This window comes from Macrobrachium nipponense, chromosome 34 (assembly GCF_015104395.2).
Source record: "Macrobrachium nipponense isolate FS-2020 chromosome 34, ASM1510439v2, whole genome shotgun sequence".
NCBI lineage: Eukaryota > Metazoa > Arthropoda > Malacostraca > Decapoda > Palaemonidae > Macrobrachium > Macrobrachium nipponense.
In genome coordinates, this window is record NC_061095.1 from 25,489,052 (window position 1) to 25,508,544 (window position 19,493).

The 19,493-nt window shown below is 38.1% G+C and overlaps 2 protein-coding genes across 4 annotated transcripts in view; one reads left to right on the plus strand and one right to left on the minus strand.

The window, feature by feature from the left end:
- Positions 1 to 214: 214 nt before the first annotated feature.
- Positions 215 to 5,220, minus strand: LOC135207982 (14 kDa phosphohistidine phosphatase-like). Of its 3 annotated transcripts, none has more exons than XM_064240059.1 (3): positions 4,959 to 5,220; positions 2,383 to 2,515; positions 215 to 1,108 (listed from the first exon to the last, which is right to left on the minus strand). In XM_064240059.1, the coding sequence occupies exons 2-3, from the start codon at positions 2,505 to 2,507 to the stop codon at positions 868 to 870; spliced, it is 366 nt and encodes a 121-aa protein (XP_064096129.1). In that variant the 5' UTR covers positions 2,508 to 2,515; positions 4,959 to 5,220; the 3' UTR covers positions 215 to 867. The 3 variants fall into 3 exon arrangements, with proteins under 3 accessions (XP_064096129.1, XP_064096128.1, XP_064096130.1); XM_064240058.1 differs by lacking the exon at positions 4,959 to 5,220 and adding an exon at positions 4,773 to 4,952; XM_064240060.1 differs by lacking the exon at positions 4,959 to 5,220 and adding an exon at positions 3,778 to 3,935.
- Positions 5,221 to 5,754: 534 nt separating this feature from the next.
- LOC135207980 (RNA exonuclease 4-like) overlaps positions 5,755 to 19,493 on the plus strand; it is a 23,082-nt gene continuing 9,343 nt past the window's right edge. Inside the window, exons 1-3 of the mRNA XM_064240054.1 lie at positions 5,755 to 5,900; positions 9,796 to 10,438; positions 12,045 to 12,430. Of these exons, the coding sequence (XP_064096124.1) occupies positions 9,824 to 10,438; positions 12,045 to 12,430 (1,001 nt within the window). The 5' untranslated portion in view covers positions 5,755 to 5,900; positions 9,796 to 9,823. The remainder of the gene's footprint in view (positions 5,901 to 9,795; positions 10,439 to 12,044; positions 12,431 to 19,493) is intronic.

Consider the following 19,493-nt stretch of genomic DNA (forward strand, 5'->3'; position numbering starts at 1 on the left):
CCACTGTATAAACACTTCCATTATATAAACACTTGTGTGTTAAGTTGAAACTGAGGTTCCTCCCACCTCCCTTCTGACTGGCCATAGTTTTACCAATTCAAAGGCTAAGCTTCATCTGGAGGTTCAAGGATGAAATTTCCATCTGACTTGATGGCTATGATTTGTATGTATAAAATTTTTTATAGAGGTACTGCATTATGAAATAATTTACATCTTTAATACTTGACATGGATTTATTACAAAAAGATGATCAATATACATTAACATTAAACAAATAAAAGTGGAAAGGTTAAAAATTTAAATTTAACTGGATCACTGCGACATTTTTATGCTTATGTAACGTAAAAACACCATACAAACAAACAAACAAACAAAGATTTGCTCCTTAATGAAAAGTGAAAATCAGAGCAAGGTTAAAAATTAAAATAAAAGCAATGGAGCTGGGGTCCAAGAATGCTGCAAAGGACATTGAAATACCAACTGCAGTTGGAAACATACGTATCTAAAGAAACATGTTTACATGTTCATTCCATTTCACATATTTTTTTCCTTCAAACAAAATATGATCACAGACAGCAAATTAACTTAATCATAACCAATAATACAATGACTTGAAGCAATTCTAAACTGAAGGAATGACAATTCTGTATTTAAGGAGTGAACATTTTCTTACAAGATCTTATAATCATTATACAAAAGTAACAAGACAATACAGTTCACTCAAAGCTACTGTTTACATTTTGAGAAGGTAAATTATTAACTAAACTGAAACATAAAGAAAATTATTTGTTTTAAATATATCTCTGAGGACCATCACTTTAAAATTTCTACATGCCACAAACAAATCAGATACAAATGTAATGGTGACTAGTAGCCATCATTGGAGAAGGTAATTTTATAATCTGGATATTTCTTCTTTAGAATTTCAACAGATATTGAATGGTCCGCTCTGCCATAACCCTGAGAGTATCCAAATACTTCAATAGTCTTCTTCTCTTCATCGTGTAGAATACGTCCTCCTCCAAGACATTCACAATCTAACCCTAATTTTTCAATTGCTGGAACCACTTTATCATAAACATCAGAATGAAAACCTGCAGAAGAATATCTGGAAAGAAAAACGTCTGAACTTACTTGCAATGTAAATATACTGGGACATACAGTACTGCTTGGAAGTACGTAGTAATACAATACTATGGAGAACTACTCCAGAAAAAATCTGACAAAGTATTGCCTTCTTTAGAAGACATCATTTGTACTACAGCACTTTACTACTTAAAACTCTCTCATCATGAAGACCAATCAAGCACTTAATAATGTTGTGCAACTACATCTCCCAAAAGATTTATTCAAGCACTACCCTTGCCCTTGCCACTGCAAATGCAACTGGCAAGAGATTAATTATAGGTAGCAATTTAACCTAGGCACTGGGATCAATTTTAAGAATACCCCTCATCATACAGCTTTGTAAAAAAAAAAAAAATTGTAACTGGATACTCTGAAAATTATTATTCTGACAATTTCTTAATTAAAAAGTGTGCAAAATTTGTCATTCATCATTTGGGCTTACTTAAAGTGAGAATCTTGGCAATATCACTAGAATACTACCTATTATTGGTCAACAGATGCCACCTCACAAAATGGCAACCAATCACAACATTAGTTTCTGTTATGGATTTGGAAGATACCTTAGGATGGGGTGACAACAACAAACTTGCAACATATTTTGCACTTTCTATGTTTGATCTAAAATATGAGAGAAAATTTGTTTCTCATAGTTCAGAACTGTAATGTTGTGTTGCAGTAGGAAATTAATACACAAATAGCACTGTACAAATGTATTAAAATTCTGTTTGCCAAAATTACTGCAAAGCAAAAAAAATGATTGCTGGCTTGTCTGTAAGAGCATGTAAACATATTGCATTATTTGTAAGAGCATGTAATATACTGCATTATTTAAGTGTTTTAAGGCCGAATATAATAAGGTATACGCTTTTAACTTAATTCAGCAAAGTTTGATGTTGCTATATAGCAAGACAAATTTTGAAAAAATACTGCACAAGCGAATTTCAGTCAAAAGTGCTGGGTTAGTTTATCAAAATGACTGGTGTGTGGAAACACTGGAAATCACATTTTAAAATCAGTGAGCTCTTTAGCTGAAGATGGTTGAGAAAGTTTTTTACTAAAATTCAGTTAACATTAAGATAAGTATTTTGAAAAAATCAAATGCATATTAGTGGACAAACATTTGATGATAGCAAGGAGGCTTTTAAACAAGAAGTAAATTTTATTTAAGGACACTGCATCAATGGGTCTAGCACTGAAAAATATTAGATTTTAAAAAAAAAAAAAAATAAAACTCCAATATCATACAATACTCACCCCCTGACAATGTGCTTGGAAACCTCTGGTCCCCCTTCTGGTGAATGGTGGACATTAATCAAAATATACTTGAAACGGCCAACATCAATGTCAGCAGCCTCTACTTTATCTAATGGAGAAGCCATTTTGAATCCTGGAAAAGAAATGGTCATCAACTTCCAAGAATGAAAAGTAAAATATGTTTAAGGGATGAGGCTGAAATTTCCAAAACGATCAATGAAACAGCTGTGAAAACATCCTATGTTTTCTAATGGCAGTTATACGGTTTAAAAAAAACTAGAAATCCCTTCACTTATTGTACAGGTTTGGTAAACTTTACAAGCACTGTGTTATCTTCTACTACAGTGTCCATTCTGATCAAGGCGATCTGCTTAATCTTCCTAACCTTGCATACCATGAAACTATTATAAGTGATTATCTACAAAAAAACTATCACTTTTCAATTTCAACTATATCAAGACTGGTAAGTGACAAGTACAAAGATATTAGTAAAGCATCTAATGTTTTATCATTTTAGAATCAAAGATCAGATTATGATTATAGATCAATTTGAAAAACGGAATTTATATCTAAAACATACAATGTGAAATTTTAATGTTTAATAATTATAAGTTCATTTTAAAAATGCCCAGAAAAAATTCTCATATTTTATAATGGCCGGCTTGAGAGAATATAACCTAACTTAACCTAACCAAGGGTATCAGGTCCATACTTTAGTGGATGGTGATAATTTGAAAACATGACATAAACTTCCCCTAATCTGGATGAGAACAATCCTTGGTATTAAGCTCCTTTTATTTAATTCTTTTCGTGGTTCCCCCCACTCAGAAACCCTGCTTTTCCACTGTGCTCTCCCATATTGTAGAATATAAATAAAGGTGGAGTCCACTATCTGTCAAATTTACTGTACATGCCTCTGTCCATATTCTCTTTCTTTCCCTTGTAGTATTTTCCATCTTCTCCTAACAACTGTTTCATAGATCAACTTCAACTGCATGCACCTTTAAAACCTTTTTACTCCCAATTTCCCTTTCAGTGCTGAATGTCCTCATATGTCTTAATGCTTCTTGGCCTCTGGCCTAAATTTTATATTCCATTTCATCCACTTTCTCTGGAAGTTCTCATTTGCTAATGAATCAAATGTCAGAAACATAGAAAAATATTTTAAAATCCAAAATGCCATTATGATATAAAGTAAACTTCTATCTATTTTAATTCTCATCTAATGACGAGAAAACAGTATAACAATAATGTACATAGTACAAAAACCCAAACGGGACACCTAGGGTAAATGACCGAGCCGCGATATGGCAGCCACCTCTCTTGGAACGCAGCCACTTCACAAAAAAGCGCTTGAATTAAGCCATTATTTCATAATTAGGTCAAAACACTTACTTCAAGAAGAGCTTAGAGGTCTCTGTGCGCTGCCTGGATGGGCCACAACTCTTGACTGATGCTCAGGGCAGCAAATTCAAGTACTTTTTCAGAAAGGTGGCCACTATGTTGCTGCTCAGTCATTTATCCTATCCACATGGGGAAAAACCACCAGCCACCTGTAGCATTATATTTTTTAAAGCTAGTGGTGTTTTAGAAGTGTTCTGAATAACACCAAGCAAAGTAAGTGAAACCCAGTTTGTAAATTTTTAGTACATAAACCGCTATTGCATAATGAGGAAAAGGGCGATAACCTAAAGTAAAGGAGCACAAAAGTTGAGCTGGGTATTAAATTTTCAACATCCTGTTTATCTAAATTAAACTAAAATTTGCTCCTCTGACATACCTATTTATGGAAGGGTAGACGGCAGATCAAAGACATATTGAAAAAAAGTTACACCCTAACCTATTCCTCCTTTAACCAGACCTGGCTGGGGGAGGGGGTAGACTGTACCCAAACACTAACTTGACATTGTAAAATGGCCAGAGAGGGTTTCAGTATGCCCCCCAGCTTAGCCTAGACAACGTTATATATTGTGCAGAGCAGAAATTGTGTGCAATTCTCCTCCAATAGGCCAATTACCAGCTGCAAACTGTACCATAAGGTATCACACTGACGTAGCCTAGGAGATGGGCATTAGGCTAGAATGTAAAGGTACCTGTCAATGACTAATGGGATTGAATGGTTGACTGAATAAGACAATTAACCTTAAGCATGCGGAATTGCTGCCATTTTTTTGTCTAAATTATAAGTAAAAATGTAGCCTAGCTATGGCAGGCTACTAGCTAGGTAGGTATACCCAGTGGTTGGGAAGTTCACTCGCCGTCAGTTTGCCTACCCTAATATCCTCAAGACTTGCCTTTAAATATTAACCCAAAATCCTACAAAATAATCTCGTCCAAGAAAAGCTTATGGGGTAATTAAGGTTAATACAGTAGGTAGCCTAATATCCTACCTTGCGTATAAAGCCTGGCTCCAAGTCCTGCTTTTACCACATGACGTAAACTAGTAAACTTTACAGGCGACTGTAAGATACGGCTGACAATCATTTATAAAATGATACCTAAAGATTTAAATATTATTAATGAACAAGACAAGTACAGGGGCTTGTATGGGTCTCAAATGACTAGCCTATTCTTACCAGAGGGGTCGCAGGCAATGTCAGACGCCAGGCCAGGGTGACGACAGTGAGGTGGACCAGAACGTAAATAGGAATGAAGAATTCTATGCTTCTATTTTTGCTTGTGTTGTGCTTCCTGCTTCATTATTTCCCTCTGTTTTATCAGAACTGAAATAACAAATTCAGCTTTTTGTATATTTAAATGCATTCATCGATAAATGTGCAGAGGGTAGTATGTAAATATGAACTTGACACTAGCAGAAAATTCAGTTGCACGAATTACTTGTGCTTCTATTGTGCAACTTCCTGGTTTATTTTTTCCATATGTTTTGTCAAGATATAAATAGTGATTTTAAGCTCTTTATATTTATATTTAAATGTATTCATCGGCAAAGATGTAGCCTTGAAGGAAGTAAATAGTATATAAACTTGCTTTCAACTTGTTTGAAGCTTTACCTTGCTAGATGGCATGATTATTTTCGAGGAGGGGGCCACCTCACAGAACATTCTGGAATATTTATGTGCATTTTGCTTTGATTTTTCAGCATCTCTATAAATGGTTTGATTTGCAAATGCTTATCATGCTACATGGCCTTGCCGGTAGCAGGAATGAAATATATCTTTCGCCTCACAGTATGGGGGACAGTTGTAGCTACTTAACCATTTATACAGTTTTAAGTGCCAATACGTTATTATGAATATGGTTAATTTAAGCCCAATGTAAATAAGCCAAGAATATTAGGAAAATGTATTTTTCATTAAGGAGAAATTTCACTTCACTCGTACAAATATTTATTTTTAAAAAAAATCTAAAAGAGACACATTGAAGAAAAATAAATCGACAGCGCCTGTGTGCCGAGACAAAGATGACAATTTGCAAACACTACTACTGTTACTACTCTTTCCATGGACGTGTTTATGTTGGCCTCATGTGACAGACGTCGTGCTTGTATATTCATCTAGGTGATGTTACTAATTGAGTTGTTTTGCACACTTTATCCCAGGAACTTTCTTGTAATGTATCCCAACCTAAATTCACTGAATAGGCACTTTTTAATGGACAAACATACCTAGGTGAATAGGCAAGTACTGAGGGCTAACCGTAAGCTTGATCCTAGCCAGTACGTACAGGGTGTCCATAAAGTCCCAGTACCATTGCAAGTATTTATCGTTCAGAACGGTACTGGAACTTTATGGACACCCTGTGCGTATTGGCTAAGATCAAACTTACGGTTAGCTACTTGCCTATTCACCTAGGTATGTTTGTCCATTAAAAAATGCCCATTCGAGCTGCCTATTCAGTGAATTTAGGTTGGGATACCTACATTAGTGCATAGGCTAGTACTACCTAGCTTAGGCTATACTCTGTTTGTTTCCATCTGTCCACCGGCCTGTGGGGTTTACGTATGGTGACTGCGTGCCAGGCGTAAGATACCTAGTTACGCTACCTAGTACTAGGTATGTGTAAGTTTTAGGTAAAATAGTATAAGGATATCTGGGTGCTATACTAAAAAGTGTTGTAATAATTTACCGTATGCGAATTACACCGTTAATATTCGAAATAGGATATTATTATTACCTATTGTTGAGTGTAAGCTGAATATAACTACCTAGGTAGTATCTAAAGCCATGGCGCAGTGTTACCATATGCAAACGCCACAGGCAGGTGGACAGATGGAAAAAAACCAAGTATATTAGTAGTAATACATGTTTGATTGTTTTATAGTTTCATCTCCTCTTAAGTTTAGGTGCTGTTGGTGGGAGGGGGTGTGGGATCTAGGTAGGTTAATTAAGGAAAGTCCCTTGCATCAGGTCGGGACACAGCGCCAGAGATTAAGAGAAGGTTAGGATGTGACCCTGATGAAATATGTCTGATTAGGTTATTCTAAGAAAGACCTTGCAAAACTGCTGGGCCTTGACCCAGGCTGACAACCCATCTCTTGAGAAAGGGCCACAGAAAGTGCCTGAAATTACTTGAGTGTTGAGTAAAATAATTTGTAAATACTTACAAAGAAGTAAGTTATGCACAGTAATTTTGTGGGTTTCTTTTCCATTTCAACTTTAGTATTTTGGTTGCTTATTAACCCTTTAACGCTGATTGGACGTATTAAACATCGATATAAATTGTCTGTTGGGTGCCGATTGGACGTATGGTACGTCGATATAAAAAAGTTTTTTTAAATTCGCGGAAAAATAGTTATAGGCCTACTAGGCGAAAACTTTTGAATCACGCACCTTGGGGGATGCTGGGAGCTCACGGATCAAGGCGTTGTTTTGTTTACAATCGTTACCCAGGCGCGCAAGCGCAAATTTCTTTCTTCTCGCACTAAAAAGCATCAGCGACACATCTCAGAAATTATTTCGTATTATTTTGTATTAGCCGTTACATGGAATATTATATATGAAAATGTGCGCAATTTCATGTAGAATACAACTAAAACCAACTCATGGTTGTAGCTATTATCAGTTTTGAAATATTTTTATATAAATAACGATGTGCCAAAATTTCAACCTTCGGTCAACTTTGACTCTACCGAAATGGTAGAAAAATGCAATTGTAAGCTAAAACTCTTATATTCTAGTAATATTCAATCATTTACCTTCATTTTTCAACAAATTGGAAGTCTCTAGCACAATATTTCGATTTATGGTGAATTTATGAAAAAAACTTTTCCCTTATGTCCGCACGGTAACTCTTCCGAAAAAATCTTAAATTTTTTCGTCCGATTGTCATAATGTTTGCGCCATTTTAAATTAGCGGTTACATAAAGTTTTATATATGGAAATGTGGGCAATTTCATGTAGACTACAACTAAAAACAACCCATGGTTGTAGCTTTTATCAGTTTTGAAATATTTTCATATAAATAACGATAAGTGCCAAAATATCAACCTTCGGTCAACTTTGACTCGACCGAAATGGTCAAAAAACGCGATTGTAAGCTAAAACTCTTACATTATAGTAATATTCAATCATTTACCTTTATGTTGCAACAAATTGGAAGTCTCTAGCACAATATTTCGATTTATGGTGAATTTATGAAAAAGAAAAACATTTTCCTTATGTCATGTTGAATACAACTAAAAGCAACTCATGGTTGTAGCTATTATCAGTTTTGAAATATTTTCATATAAATAACGATGTGCCAAAATTTCAACCTTCGGTAGAAAAACGCAATTGTAAGCTAAAACTCTTATATTCTAGTAATATTCAATCATTTACCTTCATTTTCCAACAAATTGGAAGTCTCTAACACAATATTTCGATTTATGGTGAATTTATGAAATAAACTTTTTCCTTACGTCCGTGCGGTAACTTCCGAAAAAATTAGAAATTTTTTCGTCTGATTGTCGTAATGTTTGCACCATTTTAAATTAGCCGTTACATAAAGTTTTATATATGAAAATGTGCGCAATTTCATGTAGAATACAACGAAAAACAACCCATGGTTGTAGCTTTTATCAGTTTTTAAATATTTTCATATAAATAACGATAAATAGAAAAAATTCGTCCATCGGTCAACTTTAACTCGACCGAAATGGTCGAAAACTGCAATTGTAAGCTACAACACTTACAGTCTAGTAATGTTCAATCAATTACCTTCATTTTGCAACAAACAGGAAGTCTCTAGCACAATATTTCAATTTATGGTGAATTTTTGAAAACAGCTTTTTTTTTACGATGTCCGTGCGTTACGAATTCATGCATCATTTTGAGATAATATTTTCTCTGTGTTGCCTTGATCGTTTTACAATGTGTTATATACCAAAATGATCGCACTTTAGTGTAAAATACAACGAAAAAAATTAACTCGTTAGCGTTAACCGTTTTGCTCACAGCGCGATTTATATACAATTAAATATGAAATTTTTTTCGCGCTGTCATATATCCCAATATTTATATATGATAATGATATTTTTTTTTTCATTTCTTGAATGGGTGCATCTGCAACTTCAGAAAACTTCAGGGCAATGACAAAAAAGGGGCCAAAAATGAACTCTTAATCTTGAAAACTAAGCATGCTGTGATTTTTTGAAAAAAAAAAAATGTCTGCTTCGGCGCTCACTCGCGAACGCCGCCGGCATACGGGAGATGATTTTTAAAATACCGCTTCGGCGTTTAAGGGTTAAGAATTTACTGTTATTTTTTGTTGGTAGACTGTAACCTTCCAGGGGCTGGTACTAAACATGGCAAAATACATTTGACACCCTCAATCCCGAGTGGCTTTCGTATTTGTGGGACAGTTCCTTGCAGTCCGTGAAGAGTTGTTACTTAGAAGTACCCTTTCTTCTTCTGAGGGTATGGATGCTTGCACTTTCCAGTGGTGTACAAGAGTTTCATTCTGTTTTCCTACTCCAATTTTACATCAACCATTTCTTTCTTTTTTAAGGGTACTGTACTAAGCTAACTTTTAAATGAAATCAAAGTGCTTTGGGAACATGATTTGGGTCGTATTTAAGGTTTAAACTCGAGAATTATGCATTTATTAGCCTTTTTAGTCATTGTATCAAACATTCGCAATTCCTCCTGATCCAAGACGAATTTTGGAACCTAACCTCGCAAACGTTCGAGGTATTACTGTAACTAAAACATTTTTAGTGCCAATGAATTCCACAAGACACTTCTTCCTCAGAAGTAAGTCTCCTGTTTAAAAGGCAATGGTTTGTATTCTTTCATCATAATACCACCACAGCCAACCTCACATCTCCCTGTTTCCCATCTGTTAACCTTTTTGTTATCAGGCTTCAATGACCAGTGCTAGCTCACAGCAAGATTACTATTTTTGAGCTATGTTAAAAGTTTGTTTTATAACTAGACAGTAATGTATATGAATCATTAAACAAAATTTCTGTTTCAGGTTATAGGAAATTCCGTGTGTTGAAAAGATGAAGTCCCACGGTCCTAATTTTCAGATTGTGAAAAATAGTAGACCGGTTGGAAAAGTTTTTAGAAAAAGTAACAAAAATAATCAGGTTAATAAAGCAGAATCCAAACTAGATGATGAAAGGAAACGCCACAATAAGTTGAATGTTAATAACACAAAAGATGGAAAATCTGACTCCAAAAGTAGTGACAGTAATGGATTGCTTGTTGGGTGCGAAAATTCGAAAGAAACATCAAAGGAAAATTGTTTGCAGGCACAGAAGTTAAAGGAAGCAGCATTGTTAAAAAATAAGAATAATCACAGAAATGAAAATTTTAGAATGAATAAAACACAAAAAAGAAAAGCAGATGACATGCTAGATAGTGCACAGCCTGCTTCTAAAGCTGCAAAAAGAACAGTGGAAGATAATTCAACTAATAGAAACAGTGTTTCTGCTGTCAGTAATGAAACAGAGGTTGCTGGAACCAGTGGTTCAAAACCAAACAAACGTAAAAGGAGGAAGAAGAAGAAGAAGAAGCCTTCAGATCCGAATAATGAAACAACCAACCAGTACAAACCTGTTTTGATCGTGAAGGAAGCCAAGGATATTTCTGGGAACTGGAAAAATCTAAAGAATGTAAGTATGGTACACATTTATACCAAAATTATTATATAATTAGTAGTATTGTTCTATGTGCATTGTACCTTAGGCTAGTCATTGCCTTAAGTAGCCTGTGTGCTTGGTTTCAAGTCGGTGACCACTCATAGGGCTAAACCATATTGCAGTACTTATACATATGTAAAAGAAGTTAATGATATGCTTCTCAGAATAATAAAAGATCTCCTTCCCACATATTTTGTTTTGTACAGTATTTTGTTTATGTTGTGCTGCCCTCTTCATTTTGGGAACAATGATTTCCTCTTTTTCCTTCTAGTTACATAGTTCTCCCTCTTCACATACTTGAGCTTGTCCTTGCTGCTCTCATGGCCTCCATCTGTATTCATTGCAGCTTAATGTTTGTGAAATGATCTATTTATCATTGTCAGTTAGAAATGACTTCTCTTTAGAGTTTTCTCTCTGGCTGAGGTCTTCAAATGCCCTTTCTCCAGGATTCATGGACTGTCATACTGATTTTCATCCTTCTATTTCCCTACCTTCTACTACAGTACGTATTCTGATTCATTTCTTCATAACTTTTCTTCTTATAATCAAATCTATGTCTACTAGAGCTGTCTATTTTCCAGCTTTTGAGCACCACATCTTTGCAACTTCCAATTTGTAAAATACAGAGCTTATATTCCAAATTTGCTCTCTGCCATTATTTTAGAAGTTGCTCTCTACATTGTCTGATTTTAAACATTTCAGGCATTAGAGTCCCTTTTTTAACTTCCTCATTTATTATGATTAAACAATCAAGTACTCATGCTCTGTAAATGCCTTCTGAAGGCACGTATATAATCCATGGTGTTTCTATTGAATTTATTATACAGTAATATAGAGATGCATCCATTGCCGATTTTTCTTACATCAAGCCAAACTGACAATTGTAGATTTTTTTTCACCTCCAGTACCCTTTCCATTATACTCATGGCATGATCAAGATATCTTCTTCTATTGTTTTCATACTACTAACTATCCCCTTTTCTTATGTAAATGTTGTCATGCTCTTTTTTCATATTCCGTTATTTATGTATACGTAATATGTTCTATTTACCTCATTAGTGACTATCTTTTAGCAAAATGTTTGATTTTCCTGCAAGCGTAATACAAAGAAAAATAAGACCAACATAAAAATCAAACTAAAAAACTTAGAGTAAAAACAGAAGCTGACCATACTTTTGAGAAACAGAATAGCACAAATCCTAGTTGTACAATAGACATGTTTTTGAGCTCCAGTTTTACCCCCTTCTACAAGCAAGCACTTGGAAGTGAGGTCAAGTGTAAAATTCTGGTTATAGTAGGAAAGTAGTTTTCATTAAAACTCTGTTTGTTTATGGCAGGACAAATAGTTTAGTAAGGGAAATCATGTTCTGAGAGATACCTCTGTGCTCCAGTATTCTTTCTTGTCCTTTGGAGCTTTTAGAATGTTCCATTTTATTAGTAGTATGCATTTGGCTCATCATGTTGATCATTGTTATTGCAAAGTGCAACCAAACTACTGTAGGCAGTTTGATCATTAATTGGGTGCTTTTTGTTTCGGGAAAGTTGGTTGATTAATTTTATTAAAAATCTTCTTCACCAGGTTATTATGCAGCAAGATAAAGCTCAGGCAGAGAAGTTGAATGCAGAGAAGTTGAAGGCAAGTCAAAAGACGCATGAGAAACAGAAACACAGCAGTGAAAAGAAGAGCTTTCCAAAAGAAACTAAGAAGATGAAGAAAAAGGAAAAATTGATATTAGAAGCAATAATCGAGGAGCAGAAAAGACAGACTGAGAAATATTGGGAATTGAAGCGGAAGCATTCAGTGAATGATAAGGAGCAAAATAAGAGGAAAAAGATGGAGGATATTTGGTTTGATAATGTTGACCCAGTGCTTTTAGGTGAAGAATATAATGAAGTGGAAGACGAATCTTCTGAAGTCAATGATGCGCAGGAGAAGGAAAACGTTAGTGAAGAATGCAGTGAAGGGTAAGCATTTAGCAATTTATGACTATGCTTCTTTTTCTCTGTTTTCATATCAGTTCATTGATAAAACAACTTTGTACAGGAATTATTGTGGTTTTTCTTCACATTGGCCATACATTCTGAACTATAGATATTTATCCAATATCTCGCATAATTCAACCCAGAATGTAATGAAATGTGTATGTGAGTATCAGTGTAGACAGACAGTGAATGATAAATGTTTCATTGAGAAGCTTAGATGTATATTAAAATAATTATTGCAATACACCCCCTGAACACCTGAACTAGCCCTGGTCACTTACCAGCCCGAACCATCATTTATTAAAAATTTACCAAATCTTTGGTTAAAATAAACGATCAGTGTTGCCAATCTCCTGGCAAACACCCTCGTTACCTAGTTACCAGCCCACCGCTAGTAGCCCTGCCTCACGGGCCGGTCACACCTGCCCTCTCACGTCAATCACTTATCGTTCGCGGTGGAGTACAGATGTATCCACAGCGAACTCCTTTTTGGTCTTGCCCGGCCTTCATTTGCACCTTTGATTTGATTGAATTTGGTGACGAATTACGCATCCCTTTGGATTACGGTTGGATTGCTCTTAATACCTTGTCATTAGACATTGATTGCTGCAAAGTAAGAAACAACACAGGCTACGACAACGACTACTGCATCCTCGGCCACGACATCACAGAAAACGACGAGCGGGAGTTCAAACAACGTATCGTCTTTGCCAACAATGCAAGAAAAGGATGAGTACCCTATGACACGATAGTCATTCCTTATGCGTAAATCGTAGGCCCGTTCAATATAATGTAAAAACCAGATGTTTGGAATGTCAGGAGTGGTCTTTGGATCAGATGTTAGGGTATCTCAAACATAGGAAAGGTCTCGTATTAAGAAGTAACTGTAGGCAGGAAGAGACTAACGTAGATCAAGATAAAGACTTAGAGACAGTGCTCTTTAAGAGGACTTGAGAGTACGCTGACATCGAGTATGACATCTCTGTTACCGATTTTATGTCAAGATTATGCAGAGGATAGATCGAGCAATAGGGATACTGAAATTACTAATCGTTCTGTTCCAGCTCCCCTGCCTGTTCCAGAATCAGCCCTAACCGGTGCTGGGGGTTATGGGGATCCGCAAGCCCACGGGCAGGATCCGCCGTCCCCCCTGGCGCGGAGCAGGCAGTGTTGGCAGCAGATTCCCCTTCCCTCGATGACATCTGTTACCGATTTTATGTCAAGATTATGTGAGGATAGATCGAGCAATAGGAATACTGAAAATTACTAATCGTTCTTTTCCAGCTCCCTGCCTGTTCCAGAATCAGAGCCCTAACCGTTGCTGGGGGTTATGGGGATCCGCAAGCCCACGGGCAGGATCCGCCGTCCCCCCTGGCGCGGAGCAGGCAGTGTTGGCAGCAGATTCCCCTTCCCTCGATGTGTAAGTTCTCAGGATAAAAACTTAGGTCAGATATAGACGAGTAGGGATAATAGGCTACATAGTGTTTAGTTTAGGAAGAGAAGTGCAGGCTTCTTCGGGTCGGTTTTCTATTAAAAGTAGTAGTTTTAGAGGAACAGTGTCCTTAGAGCATCTTTAGGCTTTTTCCTGCTTCGAGTTCCTTGCATCAGAAGCTTTTAGGCCAGGGTTGGTCTTTCAGATATGCTCCTTCGTCTTTAAGGTTACTTTCCTCTACGTATACGATACGATAATTGTTAATATCAACTAATTCTCCGTTCAATGCATATTGACTTACGATATTCAGTATGAAGAGAAATCGAATAAAATTAACTACGGTTAGCCTAGTGTTCACGATGATATATCGTATGCATATTCAGTAGCCTAGCCTAACCTAAAGTATTCGCTGTACAACATATCGGTAGTTATTTTTATATTGGCTAACGCTGTAGGCTTAAGGCATTCTTGACTTCTGATAATTCAATACAGGTGTGATTGAAAACGAGCGAGAATCCGATCTGAGGATAATTAATATGAATGTAATCGAACAGAATGAAGATCGGATTCTGTCCGACTAAAGCATTATAATTGTATTATATGTATCATCATATTGGCGTAGTATAAACACTAAACTCGGCAGTCATTCACGCTGGAATCAGCGGATGACGGATACGGGTTTGCGTCGCCGTATCCATCTCATTCTCTCCTGATTGACTAAAATGACTAATGTAACAACACTCTCACTTATGCCAAGTTTGTACAAACGTCTTAAAGGAGACGTGTCTTCAACTATGTTGACATTTAATATAGTCAATGAGGTATCTATCTTGGGGCATATAATCAGATGTCAAGTATAAAGGAATTTGTATGTATGACGTCTTCATACGTTTAACAGACTATTGCCGTCAGTATTTATATTGAGCTTATGTCAATTACAGTTACAAATTATTACCAGTCGTATTATCAAATTACAATGACAACTGAAATTAATATTAGGCCTAATAAAGTTAATTTAATTACCTTTAAATATTATTTTATTACTTTTCAATTAAATTATAATTACACTAGCTTGTCGTCAAACAGCACTATTGTAAGGAGGTGTGGTTTAGACAGACAAGGATGCCGGCTAGTCTATTTTTTTTTTCTCCTTGGCTTCAGATTCAACCATATCACTTGGTCTCGGCTAATGTTTTTGTCCTTAGTTAGCATATTAATGAATATCTGGATACTTAACTTATGTAACGAAGTCATACTGTTCGTCTTACGATATAATTTAAGACCAAAATTTGACTGATACGTCTCATTGGAAGCTAGTTTTTCCCTCGGGTTAGATGGCGTTAAATTTAGGATTCCGTTCGTTTTTCACTCGTTTTCATAGGTATTACGAACCTTACACTATATATACGTTATTAATCCTTTGTCTGTGTGAAAACAACAGTAATGAGCTCTGTCATGCTATTAGTTTCTTTTACCACGGCTGCGTTGGAATTCATACATAAGCTCGGGACTTCTGTCCAGGTTGCTGATGAACGTAATTTTGCCGTATTAGCTTCAGCTGCATTTATAACATGAATACAGTAATTACCGTCCCACGCGGATGAATACAATAACGGATGTTGCTATCGGATTCGATCACTGTCACACGCTGATCAATACAATAAAGTGATGTTGTTATAGGAGTCGATCGCATTAGCAACAAGTTCTCGTTCGGTTGTTCATAGCTGTACGGAGTTATACGAGTATTATCGTTAAGATAATACCCTTTTAACTTGCTGCAATTTGCGGAGGTGGAGATATTAGACGATCGTAATTTCTCTCTCTCTCTCTCCTCTCTCATCTCTCTCTCTCTCTCTCTCTCTCTCTCGTCTCTCTTCTCTCTCTCTCTCTCTCTCTCTCTCTCTCTCTTTTTTCCCTGATTTTATCTCTCTCTCTCTCTTTTCCCTGATTTTATATTCTCTCTTTATCCTAGACGATTGTGTTTCTCTCTCTCTCTCTCTCTCTCTCTCTCTCTCTCTCTCTCTCACTTTTCTGATTTCATATTCTTTTCCATATTCTCTCATCCTATTTTCCACGCTCTACTAACACTGGACTCATTGTGCAACAGAGGTTTTTCTTCCTTTCACACCTTTTCAAACTTTCTCAATTTCCCTTCAGCGCTGACTGACCTCATAGGTCCCAATACTCTCGCCTTTGGCCTAAATTCTATTTTTAAACCCAACAATCTTGCTGTCTGAGTTAGTATTAGAGTAGGGAACGAATATTCGGAATATGTATAAGGTATTCATGATATGATATATCACAAGAGGATTTTAAGTATTAGGAAAGATAGGAAAGAACATGTCTGGGTCTATCTGAGGGTATTCTTCCAAGTGCCAACCAGGCAGAGTACAGACAGGCAGGTACAACACTACAAGAGAAGACATCACTACGATCGACGACACCGTTGTCTCCTCCGTACATGAGAGGCCTAAGGCCACATGGGAGGTCTTCAGTTTCCCTCCATACATGAGAGGCCGAGAGCCACATGGGAGGTCTTCAGATTCCCTCCATACATGAGAGGCCGAGAGCCACATGGGAGGTCTTCAGATTCCCTCCATACATGAGAGGCCGAGAGCCACATGGGAGGTCTTCAGTTTTTCCTCTACTCAGGTGAGGCACATGGCCAGCTGAGAGGAAACAGGTTTGTATCCCTTCCGCACTCAATGAGTTTTGACCTTAGGGTAGAGGTGCAGGGAATTTTTCCCTCCACATATGGCAGGCCTAGAAGGCCACACATGGGAGATTAGCTTGGACGAGTGACAAATGAACTTGAGACTGACTCGCGTACTCAATTATATTGACTGACAACTAGTACAGTGGAGGGCCGGGCAGATTTGATTCCCCACCTCCAAATTAATGTTGTTAATCGGGCTAGTTCAGGTGTTCAGGGGGTGTATTGCAATATGAAGTTTTTATTGTAAAACTAATATTGTAATACCTACCTGAACACCTGAATGATTCCCACCCTCCTCCCCTCTCATACAGAGTTATTGAGTTTTATGATTGACGTGAGAGGGCAGGTGTGACCGGCCCGTGAGGCAGGGCTACTAGCGGTGGGCTGGTAACTAGGTAACGAGGGTGTTTGCCAGGAGATTGGCAACACTGATCGTTTATTTTAACCAAAGATTTGGTAAATTTTAATAAATGATGGTTCGGGCTGGTAAGTGACCAGGGCTAGTTCAGGTGTTCAGGTAGGTATTACAATATTAGTTTTACAATAAAAACTTCAGTTTCATATTTTTTTTGGAGTTTTTTGTATATATATGTATATATACTATATATATTATATGATATATCTATATATATATAGGGTATATATATATATATATATATTAAGGTTTTTTGCCACGAAGGAAAAAATGAAAAAGCGAGATAGCCGAGTACTTTCGGTCCTGTTCGGACCCTTTACTAGGCAAACTGATTTTACAGAGGACAACATAGTCAAAAGAAGGCTTAATATCCAAACTGACACTACAAGATTAGCAATAAGGGCGATTTCACTCTGCAGAAAGGAGGAAACGCCTGAGGGTAGCCACACCTTGGAGGCACAGCGCAGTAAACAAGTTATTCTTCCAGAAAACAGTACTTTTGAAAAAACACGGAAGCATATACAATTTAATTTATGAATTTGTTCATGAAACTTACTGTCAGATATATATAGCTGTATTTTTCCGAATCCGACATGAAATTTAAACACTTACGACACACGCAGTGGGAGTCAGGTGGTTAGTACCCATTCCCGCCGCTGGGAGGCGGGTATCAGGAATCATTCCCATTTTCTATTCATAATTTTTCTGTCGCCGGTGCTGGAAACACCTGTTTGCAGCACCTCCGTCCAGATTTTGGAAACTTACTAGCTACTTGAGTATCCCTTTTGGTTTTTCTTTGGTATCTGAATTGGATCGGTGGCTTGGCACACGTTGACTTTGGTTTGATTTGAATTTGGTATTGATTTTTCTTTTGATCAAGATGTCAGGGTCTAGTTCTGCTAGCGCTAGATTTTGTTCCATGTCTGAATGTATAGGTAGGCTACTGAAAGCTTCAGTAGCCCCACATTCTGTTGTAAGTTGCAGGGGGAATGAATGTACGTTTGAAAGTCGTTGTAAGGAGTGTGAAAGACTAACAGAGTCGGAATGGAAGGCGTATGAAACCTATCTTAAGAAACTTGAGCGAGATAGGTTAAGGAGGTCTTCCTCCAGGAGTGTTTCAGGTAGGCAAGATTTAAATTATTCTCCTGCTAACCCTCCTTCTGTAGATTATGCTCCTACCCCTGTAGTGTTGCCTCCGGCCCTGAGACAGTGTCGGTAGAAGGTAATACATTATCGCTAATTCTTGAGTCGATTCGTAACTTAGAATCAAAAGTGTTAGCTCTGGAGAGCAAAAGTGAAGAGAAGTGCAGTGAAAGTGCCCCTTGTGTAGTGGAGGGTGCGTCAGATCGGCCTCATTCCGCCTCTAGACCTAGACCTCTGCTTGACTCCCAGATTACGGGGAGAGAGCATGTCGAAAGTCGAAGGAGGGTTACGAGGAACCCCCACCGATCTGGCGTGCCTTCGGCAGCTTCTGACGAACATACCCAGACTGTGCCTGGAGCGTGCGCGTGCACGTCTTCTCAAGGAGTGCTTTTCTTCTTCTGAAGCTTCCTCCCCGCGCAAGGGTGGAGCTCTCATACCGCATCACGTCCGCTGAAAGGACGGCTCGCTGCGACGCTTCACGTCCAAGTTGTTCTCCGGAACTTTGCTCGATCGCCGATAGTTGCGTTTGCTGCTTTTCCTCCGCAGAAGAAGCGTAAGGATTATTCGGAGGCGGAGTCTTCCCACCTAGATGTTTTCTTTCGAGCGCCGCAGTCGCTCTAAGGTGCGTGAAGCGGCGGTTCCTGGGAGTAGCAAGAAGGCGTCCCCTCGCCACTCTCCTGCTCACAGGATCAGCCCCTCCCCAGAAAAGGAGGCTTCACCTACAAGCAAGATTCTCCAGTCTCTTCAGCAGCAACTTCGAGATGTTTTTCCTTCGAGAGAGACTGTTCCACGTCGCCGTAAGAAGGATGACAATCTTCCTGTGAAAGAGGTCGAGGCGTTCTCCCTCTCCCTCTCCTCGCTCGTCTCTCTCTCCGTTTGAGTCTCCCTCTAGAGTTCGTTCTGCTCCCCAGCAACTTTCTAGAGGAGGCGAGAAATTCGTTTCTCGCTCTCGTGAAGCGGTTGTTTCCGCTGCTACGAAACTTGTGGATAAGAAGCGAGTTTCTTTAGATGCCGAGCGCGCTTCTGTGAAAGTCAAACGCGCTTTAGTGGACGCCGAACGTGACTCGGTGCAAGTTTCGCGAACGCCAGTGGGCGCTCAGCGAGTTTTAGTGGACGCTCGGCGTGCACCAGTGGACGCTCGGCGCGCATCAGTGGACGCTCGGCGCGCACCAGTGGACGCTCAGCGCGCACAAGTGGACGCCAGGTGTACACCTGCGGCGTTTGAGCGCGCTTCTGTCGGCGCCAGTAGATTGGCTTCGGACGCCAAACGCGCGCCTACGGACGTCAGTTTTCCACTTCCGCAAGCACAAGCGGAGGCGGGAACTCTTCCTGTTCGCCG